The sequence below is a fragment of the Acipenser ruthenus genome, chromosome 47 (assembly GCF_902713425.1).
Source record: "Acipenser ruthenus chromosome 47, fAciRut3.2 maternal haplotype, whole genome shotgun sequence".
NCBI classification, from domain to species: Eukaryota; Metazoa; Chordata; class Actinopteri; order Acipenseriformes; family Acipenseridae; genus Acipenser; species Acipenser ruthenus.
In genome coordinates this window covers 5,789,672-5,812,874 of record NC_081235.1, presented here as the reverse complement: position 1 = coordinate 5,812,874, position 23,203 = coordinate 5,789,672, and the positions used below count along the sequence as shown (strand labels likewise).

The window sequence follows — 23,203 nt, the reverse complement described above, 5'->3', positions numbered from 1 at the left end:
TAAGGTCCATGGAACTGTAGCCAACCTCCCTGGGCACGGCCGCAAGAGGAAAATCGACCCCAGATTGAACAGAAGGATAGTGCGAATGGTAGAAAAAGAACCAAGGATAACTGCCAAAGAGATACAAGCTGAACTCCAAGGTGAAGGTACGTCAGTTTGTGATCGCACCATCCGTTGCTTTTTGAGAGAAAGTGGGCTCCATGGACTTTTGAAAGAAAAACATAAAAAAGCCAGACTGGAAATTGCTAAAATGCATATTGACAAGCCACAATCCTTCTGGGAGAATGTCCTTTGGACAGATGAGTCAAAACTGGAGTTTTTTGGCAAGTCACATCAGCTCTATGTTCACAGACAAAAAAATGAAGCTTTCAAAGAAAAGAACACCATACCTACAGTGAAACATGGAGGAGGCTCGGTTATGTTTTGGGGCTGCTTTGCTGCGCCTGGCACAGGGTGCCTTGAATCTGTGCAGGGCACAATGAAATCTCAAGACTCTCAAGGCATTCTGAAGCGAAACGTACTGCCCAGTGTCAGAAAGCTCTGTCTCAGTCGCAGGTCATGGGTCCTCCAACAGGAAAATGACCCAAAACACACAGCTAAAAGCACCCAAGAATGGATAAGAACAAAACATTGGACTATTCTGAAGTGGCCTTCTATGAGTCCTGATCTGAATCCTATCGAACATCTATGGAAAGAGCTGAAACTTGCAGTCTGGAGAAGGCACCCATCAAACCTGAGACAGCTGGAGCAGTTTGCTCAGGAAGAGTGGGCCAAACTACCTGTTAACAGGTGCAGAAGTCTCATTGAGAGCTACAGAAAATGTTTGATTGCAGTGATTGACTCTAAAGGTTGTGCAACAAAATATTAGGTTAGCGGTCCCATCATTTTTGTCCATGCCATTTTCATTTGTGTTATTATTTACAATATTATGTTGAATAAAAAATCAAAAGCAAAGTCTGATTTCTATTAAATATGGAATAAACAATGGTGGATGCCAATTACTTTTGTCAGTTTCAAGTTATTTCAGAGAAAATTGTGCATTCTTCGTTTTTTATGGAGGGGTACCAACAAATTTGAGCACGTCTGTATGTTAATGAGTGTTTTTTGTGTATGACTCCTCCCATGTGTATGATGCGTATGAACCCCCCCGTCCCGCTGAACAGTTTCCAAATGTTGGCAAATATGTTTAGAAAATGATATAGCAGAGTCTGTTATATAGTACAGTGTAGATTGCACACAGCACTGTACACAAAACTGACAGCATTTTGCATGTGAGCAGTTGTGAAATTACTGCAGTCTTTATTGACATGTTGACACAATAACCGAGCTAAGTACATTCTAATATGAACTAACAGATCATGAAATATTAAATGCAATTTAAGAAAATTAATAATTAAAGTCCCCGCTGCCTGCTCACATACTGTATATAGGAATCAACAAGTGGGCGTGGTAATGATGCTGGAATAACACAGTGGACCAATGGTCTCGCTGGAGGGGGCGTGGCTATGTAAATTAGGCAGAGCAGTGAAGCAATCAGCGCCGGGGAGACCCACGCTGAATGTGAGTTGAGAAGCGATAGGTATGTCATGTCACGGGCACAGTTTGAAGAATATACAGAAGACCATCGGTAATACAATCGCTAGCGAGCCGCAGCACCGTGTCAGTACAGACACTTACTCGCTATTATTATAAGCAAATAAACTGTGTTTGAAATTGAGAGCACGGTGCTGGCAAAAGCAACAAGGAAGACAAAGTTACAGGCAGCTTTGAAGCTGTGTTCCGTGTTCTGCAGAAAATTGTGTTTTGCTTTCAATTTAAAAGTAAAAAAAGATATTAATATACATACTATATTTATATATCCTGAATCTTCTGGAGACTTCAAAGGAGCCGATAAGTGCATGTGTCTGGTCGCGCTGAATACGCCGGAGTGGTAAGGTGAGTACGGTAGACATGATTAGGACAGGTAATAGTGCTGGAAATACAGTATGTGTTGTTGTAATACGGTGTTGCAACCGCATATTGCAGTTATTGTGAAGGCGGACATTTTCCTTTTAAGAAAACTTTAAAAAGTATAATGAAGAAACGGCATATACTACTACTACGACTACTACTACTACTACTACTACTACTACTACTACTACTACTACTACTAATAATAATAATAATAATAATAATAATAATAATTTTCATCCATCGCAATCGTTCTATGAATCCTACTTACAGTAAGTTCTATAAATACACAAATATGGTGAGCGTTGCCAGGTTCACTGTTCTGATGCACCACCGGACAGTTCAGCATATTTTGAGGTCCAGTTCCATGGAGATTGTGCGGTACGGTAGTACATTGTATTTTGATACTACTTCCAGCACGGCGCTTACAAGAGCGGTGTGTGTAGTGTAGGGACAAAACCGAGTTAGAGTTTTTTTTTGTGTTTGTTATAGCCCTATAAAGACGTCTCTGAAGGTACAGGTGTACAAGGCTTAAGATCAAGGGTTCCAATCCCGGTCCAGGAGGGTTATTCCACTCCAAGTTTAACAGGTACAAAGATATCATAAACTGCTGCAGGTTTGTATGGAGGTTTAATTAGTGCAATTAAACAATTCAGAGCAGGGTTGGAACAAAGACCAGGAGTGGAACACCCCTGCTACAGATTCCAGCCCTCTCCTTCATGTTGTCTGCAGGTATTAGATTCCCCCCATGCTATACACGAGGTACTGAGAGGACTAGGATCTCTAGCAGGGCTGGCCAAAGCTGGCTCATCCATTCCTGGTCTTTGTTCCGACCCTGTTCTAAATTGTTTGATTGAACCAATTGAATAAACCTCCATCCAGACCCTGAAGCACTTCATTATATCATTTTAAATAAAGCCTGCTAATGAGTCTGAATTAGTGCAGTTATATTTCAATGTACTTGTTTTAATATACTTGAAATCAATCAATCAATCTATCTATCTATCTATCTATCTATCTATCTATCTATCTATCTATCTATCTATCTATCTATCTCTCTATCTCCCGATCTTTGGTTTAGAATTTAGAATTCAGAATAGATGCAATAACTATTGACCTGCTTTAACCCCATTTCCGTGGTGAAATCAGGTTTAAGTGTAATTTAAAAAGATCTGTTTCTGGGTGTAATTTGGGCTTCATGGGGTTTAACCCATGACTCAGAACTTGTAAAGGTCTTGAATGAGTCAGAGCTAACCGTGCAGAGCTGGTATCCCACTGAAGCTCAGCACATCTTCATTTCAGCCCTTCCCTTTTGCAGCATGGTGAAGTGGGTGAAGTGGGTGAAGTGGGTGAAGTGGGTGAAGTGGGTGAACCTCATTTCTGCATCACGGCTTAATTCAGAACCTATTAACAGCAACCCAAACACGGGTCTAACTATAAATACCAAACGGGATTGGACAGGGGTTCAAGGGACAGGCCTCTGCAGACGTCCCGTCAGAGAACGCAGCAACACTCTTCCAAATTAAACCTGAGACTTAAACCGGGGACGGCCAAAGCTGGCTCATCCACTCCAGTTCTTTGTTCCAATCTTGTTCCAAATTGTTTAACCAATTCAGCCTCCATCCAGACCCTGAAGTAGTTCATTATATCTTTGTACCTGTTAAGCCTGGAGTGGAATAACCCTCTAGGACTGAGATTAGACACCCCTGATCTAAACAGTGGAAGATCTTAATACCGCCCGAAAATTTGTAGACCACATTTTTTGCGGCTGTCAGATAAGTGTGTGTCTATTGTATGTAGCACTGTACTGCTGATACGTGGTTCACGTTAGCATTGCTACCTGCAGTGTTTTGGGGGGTTAGATTACAGCTACATTTCCACATCATGCGAAACTTGTAAGATGTGCGATTATACAATTAATCAGACAATTCACATGATCTGATTAAGGTCACCTGATTTATTTGTTGTCTTTGCAAAGTGCAGAATAGCATACCATAGTCCGTTATTATTTATGTATGTATGTATGTATGTATGTATGTATGTATGTATTTATTTATTTTTGTGTATTTATATTCTGTATTTATTATGCCCTGTATATTAAGTCTAAGCAATTCAAGAGTTGTTATACTTTTCCCTGTGCCATAGAAGTCAATAGGGCCTCTGGGCTATATATACTTACTAAGTACTGTTATAAGATTCTATTCAGCACTCAGTCCACACTTACTGAACCCTTCGTTCACAACGAAGAGACTGCAGCTTGCTACACTTTAAACAGTGCATGCAGGTATTCCTTCTGAGAGTCTGCAGTACAAATCTGTATCTGTGAACTCCACAGGAAATAGAAACTACAAACTACAGAAAAAAACCCAAAAAACGGAATCTTGATATCAGGATCCTTCTCTTTTTTGAGAACAATGCAAATAGCACAGAGCGGTTTTTATCATGGTCTTCGTTTGAGGGCAGACTGCTTTGTAATTAGTTTGTGATTTTGATCACCGCAAAAGTTAGGTCTAAATGTAATGCACGAAATTGCATAAATGCAGCTTGTGTTCATTTGGTACTTAATGGGTTAAACTTCAACAGGGGCATCGTTCTAGTATAAGGCCCTGTGGTGTATAAGACTGTGTGAAACATGTTATACTGTATATGGAAAATAATACATTGACTATACAAAGCACATTAGCCTTACACTGCACATGTGCTACTGTATTAGCACTAAGACTGACATCTTTATTTGACATGCCTGTTTTTGTCAGTGGATAAAACAGTGAAATTGTATCATTCGACTAATGCTTAAATGTTTATACTCTCAAGCATTGAGACTAGTAAAATATGTAAAGACAGAGCTGTTTGTCGGCAGCAGTGGAGCGTCGTCTCAGAGTAATTAGGAGCCCTGTCTATACGACTATAGGAGAGAGGGCCCCCGGGGCCACTGTGTTTGTGTTGCTGTGTTCCATTGCTGCTCTCTGGAGACCAGGCTCCTGGCTAGAGCAGAGGAAGTGGGGGCCCGGGAGGCTTGGGGTGGAGAGGCAGGTGGTGACGCTGGAGGGGGGATAGTGCAATCATTGAATCATTGCATGGCTCTGTAATGCACCTGTTCTGAGCCGTGCCCTAGAAGCAGCAACAGCAGTAGCAACAGCCCAGTTTCCCCACGATCATATCTCTTATACAAGTTTAACACTGTAAATGTGCACAGTCATTTTGCAGTTTTGCTCTCTGCTTTTCCAATGTTTCTATTACATATTTACCATAGTCTATTATTATTATTATTATTATTATTATTATTATTATTATTATTATTATTATTATTATTATTTATTTCTTAGCAGATGCCCTTACCCAGGGCGACTTACAATTGTATACAAAAAATACATATGAAAAATTACAATTAAGATAAAAAATACAATGACTTCAGTCCTGATAAGAGCAAATACAAAACACAGTACGATTTGATATCAGGGCAGTTCAAGAGCAGATAACAGTGTTGATAGTTACATCAGGGTTAGATACGAGTGCAAGTGAAATACAAGATACTACAGATTGGGTTAAGTGCTGGATTAAATACAGTAAAACAGGGAGCAGATAAGTGCAAGTTAAAGTGCATTACCATGGTTTGCCATGGTTTGCAATATGCTGTGCCGTACCTCTCTGGGCTTTACAGTGCTTCCCTATGCTTTACCATGTTTTCACTAGGATTATTACATTTTGCTATGGTTTTGCTATGCTAAACTTTTATACAGGGTACCGCAGTTGCCTAAAAGTTATCCTGCAATCAATATCTTAGTTTGCCTTGTGAAGCCTGTTTGTTTCAAAGCGTTACAAACTGCACTGTGGATCAGTAACCATACAGTTTCTTTGCATCATTTACAGAATTACTGGTTCAACAGAGGTGAGCTCTAGTATTTAAAAAAAGCCGTTGCAGTAGATTGCTGTGTCCAACACAAAACATTCTGCAACAGCTGCCGTGCGAGGTTCAGTTTTGTCGACACTGACGTCTTGTGGTTTTTATTTTATTTTTTTCTCCCTTACGGGTCCCAAACTGAGTTTAAAAGCAGTTGAGAATCCTGTCTATTGCGTAGACCATCAATTAGCCTGTGGTTTTTATACAGTACAGGGATAGCTAGAATTAGCAAGCAATGTGATGCGTGTGAATTTGATTGAGCGCGTTTTGTGGCAAACCTGCAAAGCCACATAGAAGTTAATTCTCTCTGTCTCTCTATTTCTCACTATATATATATATATATATATATATATATATATATATATATATATATGTGTGTGTGTGTGTGTGTGTGTGTGTGTGTGTATCTATATACACACATTTGCCTGTGTGTTATTACTGTATAGGCAAGGGAGAGGTGCTCATTAAAGTATTGTACAGTATTCAGTTTAGGCCATACATTTTAAATATACGGAATGCAATTATCTCCAAGTCAACCAGACAACTGGCTGGTCCCAATAAAACACGTTGTTTTGGTATGTAATTACCAGGCTAGAATATACTTAGTTATAAAAAACACCTCTACATTTTGAATACGTGTTCATTTTATAAGCAGGGTGTAAGATGCCCTGGCCCAAGGGGCAAGCCCGTGTATACTTTATAAGGCAATACTGGCAGCAGAGCGGAGTGCAGAGGAATGCCCCAAATGCCTCAGTGTCGTGTGGGGGAGGACAGATGCCTGATCCCTGGGGGGTCATGGGAACAGCGGCACCGTATCCGTTCAGAAATTGAAATAAAAGCTCCGTGGCTAAATATAGAAGCGGTCCATACACGTCAAATCCGAGAGAACATTTTCCCTGGATTGTAATTGGCATTGGGATCAATGTCAACCAAACTGGCTGGAGCTTCCTGAGTGAGGATCCTGGGTGGGACGGGTTCTGTTAGCAGTGGAAAGCTAGGCTGTACGTTTTCTTTTATTCTGAATGTATTTTGATGCTGCAGTTATTATGTTTAAAAGTAAATGTAAGGTGTTTTGGGAGGTACAGATCGGGGAGGCTCCACTCCCTTTTGGGGACCGTTTGACTCTGCAGGAGTCCTTTTGTGCTGCACTCTGATCTGGCTGCATAATGTAAACAATGTCTCAGATTTAAAAGGAAATTATAAAGTGCAAATTTATTTTGTTGTTATGCATTCCCTTAATGTGAGGGCAGCCCTGGCCACCAGTGACATGCGAAATTCTCCCTTACATTTGCTTGGTTCCCGAACCAGCCTTATCTCCCTCAGACCTCCCTGGGGCATCCCGAGAGGTAGTGCTGCTGTAAACGAGAGCCCTGGGGCCTTCTGCCAACCAAGAAGTCCTGTCTGCTTTCCATTGGAGGTGCCATCAGTCTCCTAATGGAATATCGGGCAGGTAATAATCTACAGTGAGAATACTTTATAAAACAAAATGTGTAGCCTCTACACAAAACACAACTAGAAACATGCCTGGGCATACTGTTATGCAAATTAATAAAATAGATGTAAACTTCTTCTTATGGTTTTTGCACTCACTCAAAGTGGTGGTTTCTATTATTAAGACAGATCAGAGTGGCGGTTCTATTATTGAGAGAGTTCCGAGTGGTGGTTCTATTATTGAGAGAGTTCCGAGTGGTGGTTCTATTATTGAGAGAGTTCCGAGTGGTGGTTCTATTATTGAGAGAGTTCAGAGTGGCGGTTCTATTATTGAGAGAGTTCCGAGTGGTGGTTCTATTATTGAGAGAGTTCCGAGTGGCGGTTCTATTATTGAGAGAGTTCCGAGTGGTGGTTCTATTATTGAGAGAGTTCCGAGTGGTGGTTCTATTATTGAGAGAGTTCCGAGTGGCGGTTCTATTATTGAGACAGTTCCGAGTGGTGGTTCTATTATTGAGACAGATCAGAGTGGCAGTTCTATTATTGAGACATCTTCATTTCACCGTCTCTGAAGCTTTGTGTAAACTCAAAGTGCTGTCCACGTGAGGTTGGGTCTTATTAACTGCTGTTTGCACCTGCTCTATTACATACTATGCAGTAGACCCAACCCTCGAAGGCCATCTCAACAGCTGATCAGTGTCTCCTTTATGAATGAGGCTTTGCCTGAACCCCTCCAGGTTATTCCTTTTCAGTGTCATGATCACAGGTGATATCAGACTCTTTCAGTGGCAGGAGCCCAGAGGGTTTTGATCTAGCCTCTAATTAGAGAACGGCATTAAAGGGTCATCACAGATAATTAGGAATCCCTTATGGGGAGGCAAAACAGGGAACACCAACTGTGTTAAGATGAAAAAAAAAAAATCTCTTTAACATCAGCATCAAAGTTCAGTTTTATTCCGATTTGGATGACATGAGCGTGTGAAGCTGGAGAGGGGTCAGTTTTAATGTTCGGACTACCAGCCCCCTGTAGGGTCAATTAGAATTAGAATTACAATTACAGCACCATTGCTTGATGAAATTGTGACTCCAATAACAATACCATTTTGTTCAATTACAATTACAGTTCCAACTCTGCTGCAGTAATTGCAATTAATTGCAATGACACTAAAAACGAACATTGTACACACATGAACATACTCGATTTACTCTAAATAACCAAGCAATAATCACAGGTACAAATACAGAAACATACTATACATCGCTTACATTTTTTTCAAACAAATGTGGTCAGCAAAAGTGGTTGAAAATACAAGAATAACGTCAGATAAATGCGGAATTGAACTGTAATCGATCAAGGATAATTAGAATTACAATTACAGTGTAATTGCAATGAATTACGATTTACATCATTACAATTGTAATTGACTCCTGGTCGGGAGTGAGGCTGGTTTAGGAGTTCTGGTGTAGCCAGGGGGTTCATTTGTGCCGGATCGTTCAGCATCGCATGACTCCTAATTATTCTCCACTCGGAGCTATAAAACCCTCTCGCTCCAGTTGCTGGTCCACCTGGCATACGTGATCATGGCATTTCTCTACAAGCTATATTAAGATGAGCCGATGGGAGGTGCGGGCCCTCGTTGGGGAAGTACCTGAGCCTGAGGGCCCTGCCTGCTGTGCAGCTGGACAGTGGTTTAGAGCCACACCCTCTCTCTGAGCCCGGGGGAAATCTCAGCAAAGCACAGCACACATGCAACAACATGAGAAGGCTTAACCCTGTCAGGCATGGCTACCTCATATGCGGACGGATGAAAAAACTCTGCTAGTCTTTATATTATTATTAATTTCTTAGCAGATGCCCTTATCCAGAGTGACTTACAAGATATCACATTATTTTTACATACTATTACCCATTTATACAGTTGGGTTTTTACTGGAGCAATCTAGGTAAAGTACCTTGCTCAAGGGTACAGCAGCAGTGTCCCCCACCTGGGATTGAACCCACGACCCTCCCGTCAAGAGTCCAGAGCCCTAACCACTACTCCACATTGCTGCCCATGGGGACATATGGAAGATCCAAATTCATGACCTCATATGAGGATGCCATTTTTCCCCATATAAAGCAATGGAAAAAATGTGAAAACATTTTCAATGAAAAATATATTTATTATGTGTCCAAAACTGTTTTCCGTACTTCAGGCATGAAAGTGTTAATGGAACGCTAACCTCTTCCCTCTTATTAGCACCATCGTTCCCCTTTCCCTTATAAAAGTCTACTCTAGTAAAATCATAACAAAGTGAAAGCAGGGTAATGCGTAGGTAAGCATTGTGAAGCCCAGAGAGATATGGTAAAGCATGCTAAAAAAAACAAACCATGGTAAAGTATGGTAAAGGCATAATTATAAAAATGAGAAAGCTGCAAACTCACCATGCAGATATACTGTGGTGAACTTTTATCATGGTTTCTTCTGATTCGTTGCTTGTATTTGTTACTGTATTTTTGCTTTCACTGTGCATTATTACAGTTTGCTCTGCTTTTACTATGGGACACGTTTATAAGGGTTAGTTTACCCTGTTTTTTAAATATGCTTTACCACACCTCTGTGTGCTTTACAATGCTTGCCTATGCTTTACCACACCTCTCTGTGCTTCACAATGCTTCCCTATGCTTTACCATACCTCTCTGTGCTTCACAATGCTTCCCTATGCTTTACCAGACCTCTCTGTGCTTTACAATGCTTCCCTATGCTTTACCAGACCTCTCTGTGCTTTACAATGCTTCCCTATGCTTTACCATACCTCTCTGTGCTTTACAATGCTTCCCTATGCTTTACCATACCTCTCTGTACTTTACAATGCTTGCCTATGCTTTACCACACCTCTCTGTGCTTTACAATGCTTCCCTATGCTTTACCATACCTCTCTGTGCTTTACAATGCTTGCCTATGCTTTACCACACCTCTCTGTGCTTTACAATGCTTCCCTATGCTTTACCATACCTCTCTGTGCTTTACAATGCTTGCCTATGCTTTACCAGACCTCTCTGTGCTTTACAATGCTTGCCTATGCTTTACCAGACCTCTCTGTGCTTCACAATGCTTCCCTATGCTTTACCAGACCTCTCTGTGCTTTACAATGCTTCCCTATGCTTTACCCTGCTTTGTTGCACTTTGCTGTGCTTTTACTATGGGATACTTTTCCTATCTGTCTGTTTATTTGAACCAATCACGAGAGAGCAGGAGGGTGGATGGACAGTGCTGTGAATCTTTAGAAGCTGGTTGGGTATTTATAACCCCGGTTCTCAGAAACACCAGCAGTGGTCCCGGGACACTCCACAGCACGGGGGGGTGTATCTACATTTAGGAAACTCCCCTCCTAAGCAGGCCAGCTTCACTAATAATAGCTGCCTGAAGCTGACACATTGACTGGTGCCATTTCCCATAGAAATCATTCATAGTTTCTTTCAATATAACATTAATTGGGGTGTCTATTTTTAGAAGCCCTGGCCCAAAAAAACTTCATCTTCTCGTCACAGAGTAGCTCCAGCCCCCCATTACTTTTAACTGTATTGTATAAATCGCCCCAAAACTTGTGCAGAAGACATCCGAAAGGTTCTCATAATTGATATTCCTGTGGATTACAGGTGCCTGTTTCAGCAATGCTAAGGTAAATGAAATAGTTTTAAGACAATGAGCTCACCTTTGTAAAGCACTTTGGCTGTGAAAGGCACTATTTAAGTCCAAGATTGTTTCTGTGGTTATTAACTTAAAGAACAGCACATTTAGCCCCATGACATGGAGGATCAATGACCTGTGTTTTTCTCCATGGGAAATGCATAGCTTCAACATGCGGCAAGTTTAAACTGAAAATGTAATGGGTTCAACTTTTCAGGGATGGAAATAAGACTCCTGTTGCCTAGCAGTTTCACCCATTCCAGGTTTTAATATGAGCTTGATCAGCTGCAGCATATAAGTAACAAGCTCAGGTGAGTCTTATTAAACTTATAGTAAAGCCAGGAATGGATCTAACTGCTGTGCAACGTGAGTCTTATTTCCATCGCTGCTTGTATTGGGATTAGTCGGGAAATGAGCTCAACTGGACCTTCTTTTGTCTCATCACAGAACCTGAATCAGGGCTGAGGTGCGAGGATGGGGAGAAAGAAGATCCAGATCTCCAGGATACTGGATCAGCGCAACAGACAGGTAGCTATTCACTCATCTATACACCAGAGCCCATCGCAGTGCAGACAGAGTGAGTGCATGGGAACTCCTGCAGATTAGGGAGTTGATCTTATCTTGTATTTGGCATATCTGACTTTCTCAAACCGCCTGACAGACCAGGACTGAGTTCAGTGCTTTTTGTTAGTGTGCCTGCCTCCTGGACTCCAGCAGGACGTGCTCCCCGCAGTGCAGTGAATACCGAGCCCCTGCGTTGTTGTCCCGCAGGTGACGTTCACGAAGCGCAAGTTCGGTCTGATGAAGAAGGCGTACGAGCTGAGCGTGCTCTGTGACTGTGAGATCGCACTCATCATCTTCAACAGCAACAACCGGCTGTTCCAGTACGCCAGCACAGACATGGACAAGGTGCTGCTGAAATACACTGAGTACAGTGAACCGCACGAGAGCAGGACCAACACAGACATCCTGGAGGTATAAACACCCCCTCCCCTCCCCTCCACTCTCCATCCCTCCTCTCCAATCCCTCTCTCCCCTCCAATCCCTCCTCTCTAATCCCTCTCTCCCCGCCCATCCCCTACCCTCCCCACCCAGCACTGCGAAACACTAAGTACAGCACAGACATCCTGGAGGTATCTAACTGTTCTGTGTCCTGCAGACCCTGCGGAGGAAAGGCCTGGGGCTGGACGCTGTAGATCTGGACAGCGGGGAGGCGATGAGTGTGGCAGCGGAGAAATACCGGCAACTGAACGAGGGCATTGACCTGTCCCTCGGCCGCCAGCGCTACTACGTGAGTGAAAACGAGGGGGGCTCTGGTACCCGTACTTGTACGAAGGGGGCGCTGGTACCTGTACTTGTACTTGTAACTGCCTTTAAGAAGTATGTATCAGCAGGTGTTAATTAAATCCATTAGAACATTAGAAATGTGTGTAGCAAAGAAGAAGCCATACTAATAGGGGATTTCAACTTCCCCATATAAAATGGGAGAACCCGGTGGGGAGCACAACAGCCGAAATTGAAATGGTAGAAATGATAAATGACTGCTTCCTAATGCAATTTGTCAAGGCACCGACTAAAGGGGAGGCATGCTTTGATTTAGTCTTTTCAAATAACAAAGACAGAATAACGTAAACAGAGGTCAGAGAACCATTGGCAAACTCAGACCACAACATGGTCTCATGTGAAGTGCTTTTTAAAACCACAAAAGTAACGACTAAAGCTAAGGTTTACAATTTTAAAAAGGCCAACTATGAGGGAAGTAAGCAGAGACTAACAGAAGTAGACTGGAGAAAATACACATCCACAGAAAAAGCATAGCTAGTTTTCAAAAATGTAGTACTAGAGGCGCAAAATAATTGCATCCCAAAAGTAGACAAATCCAAATCTAAAACAAAATGGTCAAAATTGTTTAATAGATCAATTTAAAAAAAATATCCAGAGAAAAAAGGCACTTTACAAAATGTTTTAAAAGGACCAAGAACAAAGTACACAGAAAGAGTACTTGGAACTGCAACCACAAGTCAAAAAGGAAGTTAGAAAGGCCAAGAGAGAGATAGAAATTGCCAAGGGGGTTAAAACCAATTCCAAAATGTTTTTTTCCAATATTACAACAGCAAAAGAACATTCAAGGAGGAAGTAAAATGTTTCAGAGATACAAATAGCAAAATCATAGACGAAGAGAAATATATATTAAATGATTACTTTTCACAAGTTTTTACAAAGGAGGACACGGACAACATGCCCCACATGTCGACCTGTTCCTATCCAGTTTTAAATAACTTTAGCATAACAGAGGCAGAAGTGTTAAAGGGACTAGGAGCTCTTAAAATAAACAAATCCCCTGGGCCGGATGAGATCCTCCCAATAGTACTCAAAGAAATGAAATAAGTTATTTACAAACCGCTAACCAAGATCATGCAACAGTCTCTTGAGACAGGGGTTGTACCGACAGACTGGAAAATTGCAAACGTAATACCGATCCACAAAAAGGGAGACAAAACCGAACCAGGTAACTACAGACCAATAAGCCTGACTTCTATTATATGTAAACTTATGAAAACTATAATAAGATCCAAAATGGAAAATTACCTATATGGTAACAGTATCCTGGGAGACAGTCAACATGGTTTTAGGAAAGGGAGATCGTGTCTAACTAACCTGCTTGATTTTTTTGAGGATGCAACATCGACAATGGATAATTGAAAAGCATACGACACGGTTTCTTTAGATTTCCAGAAATCTTTTGACAAAGTCCTGCATAAACAGTTAATTCTCAAACTGAACGCAGTAGGGATTCAAGGAAATGCACGCACGTGGATTAGGGAGTGGTTAACATGTAGAAAACAGAAAATACTGATTAGAGGAGAAACCTCAAAATGGAGCAAGGTAACCAGTGGTGTACCACAGGGATCAGTATTAGGTCCTCTGCTCTTCCTAATCTACATTAATACTTAGATTCTGGTATAGTAAGCAAACTTCATTCAGAACTGGGCAGACACATGACAAATGGCATTTAATAGAGAAAAGTGTAAGGTACTGCATGCAGGCAATAAAAATGTGCATTATAAATACCATATGGGAGACACTGAAATTGAAGAAGGAATCTATGAAAAAGATCTAGGAGTTTATGTTGACTCAGATATGTCTTCATCTAGGCAATGTGGGGAAGCTATAAAAAAGGCCAACAAAATGCTTGAATATATAGTGAAAAATGTTGAATTCAAATCAAGGGAAGTAATGTTAAATCTTTACAATGCATTAGTAAGACCCCATCTAGAATATTGTGTTCAGTTCTGGTCACCTCGCTACAGAAATACTGCTGCTCTAGAAAGAATTATCCTGGGTTTAAAAGGCATGTTGTATGCAGACAGGCTAAAAGAATTGAATCTGTTCAGTCTTGAACAAAGAAGACTACACGGCGATCTGATTCAAGCATTCAAAATTTTAAAAGGCATCGACAATGTCGACCCAAGGGACTTTTTCGACCTGAAAAAAGAAATGGAGATTAGATAAAGGGGCATTCAGAACAGAAAATAGGAGGCACTTTTCTACACAGAGAATCGTGGGAGTCTGGAGCCAACGCCCCAATAATGTTGATGAAGCTGACACCCTGGGATCCTTCAAGAAGCTGCTTGATGAGATTCTGGGATCAATAAGCTACTAACAACCAAATGAGCAAGATGGGCCGAATGGTCTCCTCACGTTTGTAAACTTTCTCATGTTCTTATGTTCTTATATAACCCAGGTTAAGGGAATGCATGACAAAAAAAATCATTTTAAGAATAAATGGAAAATATGAAGCAGGTGCAAGAACAGAAACCACAGCATGATTATTTGACCGGACTGAATTAAATACAGTACGTTGTGCATCATCTTTACAGTGATCTTCCCTCATTCACGCTCTCTTCTTCCCTCTCCTCTCTCTCAGGGCGCCCCTCTCCTCCCTCCAGAGGCTCAGTACCTGCTCTCAGGCCCCTGTGAGAACGGGTTCTCCACGGGGAGCCCAGCCAGCACCCACCTCAGCTCCCACAGACCCTCCCCCTACAAACCAGCGGGACCCAGGACTGCCCCCCAGCACTCTCCTGTACCCCCACACCCAGGTGCGTTCACACAGTCACGCTGCATCCTTCTGTAGTGCAGCCTTCTGATCTGCACTGATCAGAAAAACGATGGGGAATGTGTGAGGGGCAGGGGGGGGAGCACTTGCTGCTGAGTCAGCCAGTGCAGTGAGCTGTGCAGTCAGGAAGCGAGGCCGGCTGGGCGGAAGGACCCCTACGAGATAGCGATGCAGACCTGATTTGTGGCTTTAGCACCTCGCCCTGTGTCATGACACCACCTGCAGCCCCCCCAGCATTCTCAGAGAGAGACTACCCACTATATTTGCACAGTAGTTTTGCACTTTTAGCTTGCTTTTCCTACGGCTATACTGGGCTTTTCCCGTAGTTTACCCTGGTTTGCCTTGTCTTTTTATATGCTTTACCACAACACTCTGGGCCTTACATAGCTTTACTACACTGTGCTGTGCTTTTACTACAGAACCCTTTTATAAGGGTAGTCACACCTCGGTTGTCCAGCCTGTCACTCTTTCCATCTGTCTCGACCCACCCGCTCTCACACTTCCTGCAGTGCACTGTGTCGAAAGAACAGCACGGTATGTGAAAGCAAGGTGTAAGACAAGCATGGGCAAGCACAGTAAACCACTGGAATACTGTCAACAAACCTGCACTGCAAGTGAGCCCCTTTGCAATAAGGCAGCGTTCACACTGACACGTTACCCTTTTTGAATAGTTTTCTAACCCACTGTATGTGCAATACCCTGAGCATTGTGTCTCTGAGTCTCTATACACTATACAGCTATGGCTAACAGTTTTGCATCACCTATTGAATGAATTCAGAAAGTCGAATGAAACCACACCGCCTTATGGTTTTCCATATACTGAACGAAAACCTGACAACCTTTCAAATATGTGACATTTTGAAATTTAACATGAAATGCTGTACTACTTCCGTTAGACTTTTGCGATATCATTTTGTATTTTCTTTGATTACATAAAATATCTAAATTTTGTTCATATGTTTTTTCACTTTTTTTTTTTTTGTATTTTGTAATTATGTCTCAATCCTAAAATTCTAGGCAATGCTAAACTTTTGGCCACAGCTGTATACTTGTGGTTGGGTTGATATTGTGAGTAGTGCTATACCATGGTAAAAGAATAGTAAAGTGTAGTAAAGCATGCTGAAGCTTTAACTAACACAGCATTGCAAACACCATGGTTAATCATGGTAGCGCACAGTACAAGCATGGGGAAAGTGTGCTAAACTGCAACTGTGCTGTATTACTGTGTTTTTCCACACGAATGTAATGCTAGCTTACCAGTTCCGAAACCCTCCTCTGGGTCCTAACACCCTCCATGCCTGTGCTGCTGTCTGTACTGTGGGCAGCTCCCTTTAAAGAGGGAACCACAGAGATTATCACAAGGTTTTCCATTCATGGGTGTAAGTGCTGATTAATATGTGTGTGTGTGTGAGAGAGAGAAGATGAGGTGAGGAGCCAGAGAGAGAGAGAGAGAGAGAGAGAGGAGGCCGTGGGTAACCCACAGAGCTCAGTATCTAACAGGAAGTGGCTTCGTTGCTAACACAGACAGATAAGGCTGTCTAATTGAAGCCCACACAGTTTACACTGGGGCTGTTTGTCTGTGTTGAGGTGTGCACACAGATTGCCTACCCCTGTCCCAGGATTACCACGAGGTTTGGGTGCTAAATGAGAGATTCTGGGGTGCTGGGGCAGCACTGTGTCATAAATACAGACTTGTATGGGTCGTGCTGCTGTGTTTTTTTATCCATACCAACCATTACACTGTGAATGGGGTCCAGGGCCTCAATGTACTAATGAATGGAGTGTGAGAAATACATGTGTGGTAGCGTTGTGTCACAGACGTCATAAACCATCAATAAGGGCAACTCCTTACCACTTAAATACGGTACAAACTGTAATTCATTAAATACTGAAATATGTATTTCCCTATCAATCCTTTATAAATATGCTTTATTACACGATGCTGAGCTTTTACAAACTTTTATAAGAGTAAGTGTCACTGCCTGGTTGTCTCTCTCTCTACAGGGATCGGCTACTCCATGTTCTCCCACAGCAACCAGAACCGCGCCCTGGAAACGAAGACTCCTCCCCCCCTGGGCCTGGGTGCGGAGAGCCGCAGAGCAGAGATGCACGCAGCCCTGAGTGGGACCCGAGCTGGCCTGGGCACTGCGGTGAGACAAGCACTGGGGGGGGCAGGGGAGCTGGATCCAGCTCAGGCACGGGACTGATCCCAAATCTGGCTTGTGTGAATTGAGTTTCGATGTTGGTCTGGTTCCTAGTAAAGAGATATCTCAGTTCTCTAGGCTCAGAGAGACCCAGGCAGCGTCTAGACTTGGAGACTGAGTTACCCACTCACTTTTACTTCTGTTTTGTGTTCCTCCCATGCTGCATCACTCAGTTGATACTGTAGAAGCACCATTTATAACTAAGATAAGGAGCTTTGCTGGTATCAGTTGAAAAGCTGTAAAAGTTTAAGCAAGTGAGTGCTAAACAAAAAACTTTTTTTAAGTTTTTTTTTTTCTAGAAAAGCTGGACTACAAGTACCATAATGCATTAGGATGCAAGTTAAAAAAAAAAATTACAATTCAAAGAACTGTCCCTGTGAACCCAGATCCTTGTGGTCCCTCGAACTATAAACGTCTTCTTGCAAATTTCTCGTGTTTGATTGGTGTTCTTGGTTTGTTGCAGAGGGGGCTGTACCCAGGGATGCACACAGGAAGCCAGGTGGTTGCCATGGGGAAAGCTGGTTTATCTGGGTACACCCTGTCTGCTGCGGGGCCACCAGGTGAGAGAGAGAGAGAGCTGACCAGAGATCACACAGGCTTGATTACGCACAGTCGAGCGAGAGAGAGCTGACCAGAGATCACACAGGATTGATTACGCACAGTCGAGCGAGAGAGAGAGCTGACCAGAGATCACACAGGATTGATTACGTACAGTCGAGCGAGAGAGAGCTGACCAGAGATCACACAGGATTGATTACGCACAGTCGAGCGAGAGAGAGCTGACCAGAGATCACACAGGCTTGATTACGCACAGTCGAGCGAGAGAGAGCTGACCAGAGATCACACAGGATTGATTACGCACAGTCGAGCGAGAGAGAGAGCTGACCAGAGATCACACAGGATTGATTACGCACAGTCGAGCGAGAGAGAGCTGACCAGAGATCACACAGGATTGATTACGCACAGTCGAGCGAGAGAGAGCTGACCAGAGATCACACAGGATTGATTACGCACAGTCGAGCGAGAGAGAGCTGACCAGAGATCACACAGGATTGATTACGCACAGTCGAGCGCTCACAATCAGGGTGCTTTGAGGCTGGGCAACTTCGTGCCACTGCAATGCTGAAAAAATATATATATATGACGTCATCGATATGTTATTTTTGTTTGTTTGTTTATTTGTAGAATACTCCCACCCAGGATTTGCCCATTCAGTGTCACTCCAACGCAATCCAGTCAGTCCCTGGCATCAGTCACAGCACCAGGACATGCCTGCCATGCCACACAGCAGTCTGGGGTAAGTGACCAAATCTAGACCCAGGCTGTACAGTGAGTGGGGGAACAGTTTCATAGCCTCAGACAGCTAGAGGCTTGAATGGAACTTTGTGGAAAATCAGCCAGCTGAAATGACGTCACAGTGTGGTAGGAGTTTCATCAGTTGTCCAACAGTGCCATCTACTGGATGTAAATTGTAAATACTCTTATAAATATCATAGGTCATTCTGATCAGGGTGTTCTCTGTTAAACCGGTCAGCAACACCCCATTGACTATCTGCACCACACATTAAAATTATCTAAAAATATATATAGTGACCCTAATGGGGGTAGAATGCTGACAGCAATATGATTGATTTTGTTTTTAGCCATCTTGCTTCTTACAGGATATCCAGCGGTGGAGGCCCCTTTCTTGGGCAGAACCCGAGTCCGACCTCCCCTCTTGCTGCCCCTCCTCCTCGGTCTCTGAGCGTCAGCATCAAATCAGAACGCCTCTCTCCGGTCAACGCCTGCTCCCCGGCCACACCCCCGCAGCACCACCTCACCCGGCACTCTCCAATCAGCAACCCCGATTCCACAGACACCGCCCCACTTGACAGCTACCTAGCCAATCAGAGGGACGACTACCTGAAGGGCAGGTACTCCTGCCCACTGATCCCTGAGGACAAAGGAGGCCTGCCTGGCAGGAGGTTAGAAATCACGGAGGACTGGCAGAGATAAACGGGCCAGTCCTTTTTTGGTTTTATTTTACAGGAAAACCTCTCTTATCCGAACCGATTGGAATCAGGGTGCGTCCGGAATAGTGGAATTGTTCGGATAATCGGATTAAAACTGTCAAACTGTTTAAATGACTTTTTCCAATCGAAGAACCTCCTATCTGTAAATATATCACATACAGCTATGTCCAAACGTTTTGCATCATGTCATCAAAGAAACCACAAAATGATATTTCATGTTCATTTTTAATTCAATCTGTTAACGTCACGTTATTCAGCAGGTTTCATTCGACTTCATGAAGCAAAATGAGTTAATTCTATAGGGTGCTGCAAAACTTTTGGCCAGAGCTGTACACTGCACTGCACTGTTCTGTAAATACCGGAGACTGAAGGCTGAATCGCACATTTTCTTTGCAAAGAGGGCAGAAGAGCACAGCACACAACAGAACAGGCTGACAAGGGGCTGTTCAGATAACAGAGGTTTTACTGTATGATACGAGGTTTCAGAGTCTGTTTATCATCAATGAGATGGTATTCACTAAACTTTTAACTCACACTTTATTTAAAGACTTTATTTTTGATTAATTCAATAAGGTTTTGATATTATTACAAAAGTTGTTTGTAAAAGTTTTGTCATTTTCAAAACGCTCTCAGACCTCAGGGCATGTTTAAATAGAGTGTGAGTTAAGATCAAGTGAATTAAGGACACTGGCCAGACTTCGATAAGTCTGGCTTACATCCACATGCATGGATCTGGCTTGAATTAGGAGATGCTTTAGCTCTGTTACTGTGCGCTATGAGTGTGATAATACATGTTTATCTTCCAGAAATATCTTTCACAGAAATCTCTGCCCAGCGAGACAGCTCAGACTCAGTGTCTTTATAGATACTGCCCCATTGGCCATACAAGTGCGGTTTTTGAAAACACTGACCACTGAATCGCTCCTGATTTTAAAAAGGGAGCGTCTTATGATACTGTATGTGCATAGCAAATATTATTAAGATATAAGAGATGGGGAGAATACAGTGGCTGTGGCAGGACTGGGATTGGATAGCCCTGGTATAGACCATTTAAAATCAGGTTTTCTTAGAAAATAATAAATGTTATTCTTATTGTTTTTTTTTTTATTATTGCACTATTTTATTAATAAAAAAACATATATAATTGTCTTACTAGATATGTTTTTGTTTGGCTAATTCAATTTTTGGTTCAAGTCTTAGCGCATATCGCAAGAAACAAAATAACAGCACTGCTAGCGTCAGATAACAAAGCTGTTTTTTGACATTGTATGCAGTTTTATCATTAAATAATTTCACCCAGCTATTATTGTATGTTTTATTTTGTTGTATGTTTACTCTGAAAACGTGCCTTTGCTTTTAAATAATCTGTAGCACTGGCGCTGGTAAATATGAAATCAAAGACAGTTGCACAATTGGCCTTCACAGCTGCGAGTCTACCGTCTGGAGTAGTTCACATATCTGTCCACCAGAGGTCACTCTGTGCCCTTTAAATTGCCCAACATGCTCTTGACTCAATTGCGTTTTTCCCTCCAAGGAGACAGATCACACGTTTTATTCTCATTAATGCCCCTCCTCCCTTTTTTTTTCCTTGACAAAAGAGACATTTTAAGGAACAGCCTGGGAAAATCACTGCCAATTTGGAAATGCACGCTCTTCAAAGTCTTTTGTCATCCGAATTATGCAAAATGCGCTATTTCCATACATTAAGTGCCGCGTCACTGTCTGGCTTGTAACCCCTTGCACAATTATATCGCTCGCACAGATCTGAACTGCACGCTGACTGCTTTCATAATGAGCTTGTGCCACGGCCGCCGTACTTGGCAGCACCGTCACAATTACAGCAGCGTTGTCTTGAATTTGCTTCACGTTGCCCCCCTTGAGTGAAACGTGTCTTTGAAGGGACCAGCAGTGGGCTGCTTAAGTTATCACTGTAATCTCAAATGTCCTGCTGCTCCTGCGAATGATTATATTTCTTAAGTGTTTAGCCAATATTTATTTGTTTTTCAAAACCATGTCTGAAATGCTGAGAAAATAAACGTTTTAACACTGGGCAATATTTTTGATTTTGTAAGCTACAAATAATAATAATAATAATAATAATAATAATAATAATAATAATAATAATAATAATAATAATAATAATAATAATAATCAAAGTGTGTCATGCAATAAAGTTAATATGTAGATAAAGCTAGCATGATCTGCACTTTTTTTCATGTAGAGGTTGTGTTTTTGTCTCATTTTATTTAGTTTTTACATCCTCTCTATCTACTAACCTAAAATCACTATATATATATATGCTTAATCAGATCTAAACATGAATTATCTTGCCTATACACATTATAAATCATGTTTTATATATCTGTACACATTAATAATAATATGTTGTATATATCTATATTTCAGTATCTGTATTTCTCAATTGTTTCAATCTACTTTTAATTCTCTTAAATTACCCTTCGTCCTCCCCCCTCCCCAAATAAAAAGACCCCCCCCTTGGGGTTGTGTCTGGGCACCTCCCCTGAGAGTGAGGGCAGTCTGCAGGGCAAGTCTGAATACTAGAGTCCCTGGTCCCTATAGCAACAGCCAGGCCCGCGACTAGGCCTCCAAACAGATGCACATAATTAATGTCATTATATAGATATGTCAGTCCTGTCACCTTCCAGTTCATTAAGCAAGACACTATCCCAGACCTGTCAAGAGCCTCTTGGTTTTGTGAAAAATCTCGCCGTGACTGCCCAAGGGGTGCGTTACAATATATATTGTACGATATATACATGGGGCGGGAGCGAACTCTGTGCTGGCTGTCTATTCCATTGTTAAAATGTACCAGCATCTAAATATCCCTGCATGGAAAAGCCTCAAACTCCCAAGAATCTGAACCGCACTCTCTTATCTTCAGAGAGAACCTCCTATTTTTGTTTTATGTATTCCATGATCTTGTCCTAGCATGTAGACAGCACTGCTCAACCCCTGGGTGACAGACAGACAGACAGAGAGACAGACAGACATAGAGACAGACAGAGACAGATAGACAGACAGGAGGGCAGGAGGGCAGGCAGGCAGAGAGACAGACAGACAGAGACATACAGAGAGACAGGCGGAGAGAGAGACAGATAGATAGACAGACAGACAGACAGACAGACAAGAAGACAGACAGGCAGACAGACAGACAGACAGGAAGACAGACAGGCAGAGGTTTCCCACACTAAAAGCAAGGCAAAGTGTGATAAAGCACAGCGAAAGCAAGGTAAAGCACAGGGAAGCATTGTAAAGAACTGCGAGGCATAGGAAAGCATATCAATAAACATGGCAAACCATGGTGAACTACTGTAAATGCACAGAAAAATATCAAGAGAGAGAGAGAGAGAGAGAGAGAGAGAGGATGGGCAGAAAGGCGCTCCTCTAATAAGGTAAGGTGCATTAAAGACACAGCCTAGGGTTAACCCCTTCAACACGACCTCTGACACGCAGGGGGTAAAGAAGCCACTTGACCTCCTCGTGCCTCCCTCCCTCCGTCCCCACTGACCTCTGCTCGGAATGTCCTGATGAGGAATCGATTGTTCAGCTCATTCATTCACAATAACAACACGTTGTATTATATAGGAGGGGGTCCAATCCCGGTCCTGGAAGACCACTCCACTCCAGGTTTAACAGGTACAATGAGATCATTCACTACCTCAGGGTCTGGATGGAGGTGCACTCGGTTCAATGAAACAATTTAGAACAGGGTGGAACAAAGACCAGGAGCGGAAGTGGAACTCATTTCTGTTAACACCTTGCTAATCTGTACAATGCTTGCCTATGCGTTACCATGCTTTTACTATGGTAAACTTTTAAAGGGATCCATTAAATAAAAATAAAAAAAAATGCTTACTTTTACTATTGAATGATATATATATATATATATATATATATAT

The 23,203-nt window shown here is 42.2% G+C and overlaps 1 protein-coding gene across 2 annotated transcripts; it reads left to right on the top strand.

Moving 5' to 3' along the window:
- The first annotated feature begins 1,566 nt into the window (after positions 1-1,566).
- LOC117966348 (myocyte-specific enhancer factor 2B-like) lies at positions 1,567-20,586 on the top strand. Of its 2 annotated transcripts, none has more exons than XM_034912260.2 (9): positions 1,567-1,935; positions 11,398-11,478; positions 11,722-11,925; positions 12,110-12,241; positions 14,879-15,050; positions 17,072-17,217; positions 17,735-17,831; positions 18,457-18,568; positions 18,933-20,586. In XM_034912260.2, exons 2-9 carry the CDS (start codon positions 11,425-11,427, stop codon positions 19,264-19,266), a joined length of 1,251 nt encoding a protein of 416 aa, XP_034768151.2. In that variant the 5' UTR covers positions 1,567-1,935; positions 11,398-11,424; the 3' UTR covers positions 19,267-20,586. The 2 variants fall into 2 exon arrangements, with proteins under 2 accessions (XP_034768151.2, XP_034768150.2); XM_034912259.2 differs by having other exon boundaries at positions 18,915-20,586.
- The last annotated feature ends 2,617 nt before the right edge of the window (positions 20,587-23,203 follow it).

Excerpts from the sequence above, each read along its gene's own strand:
- LOC117966348 (XM_034912259.2), top strand. The coding sequence starts at position 11,425 with ATGGGGAGAAAGAAGATCCAGATCTCCAGGATACTGGATCAGCGCAAC. Across the intron at positions 12,242-14,878 it reads TCGGCCGCCAGCGCTACTAC|GGCGCCCCTCTCCTCCCTCC; the intron begins GTGAGTGAAAAC and ends CCTCTCTCTCAG. Across the intron at positions 17,218-17,734 it reads GAGCTGGCCTGGGCACTGCG|AGGGGGCTGTACCCAGGGAT; the intron begins GTGAGACAAGCA and ends GGTTTGTTGCAG.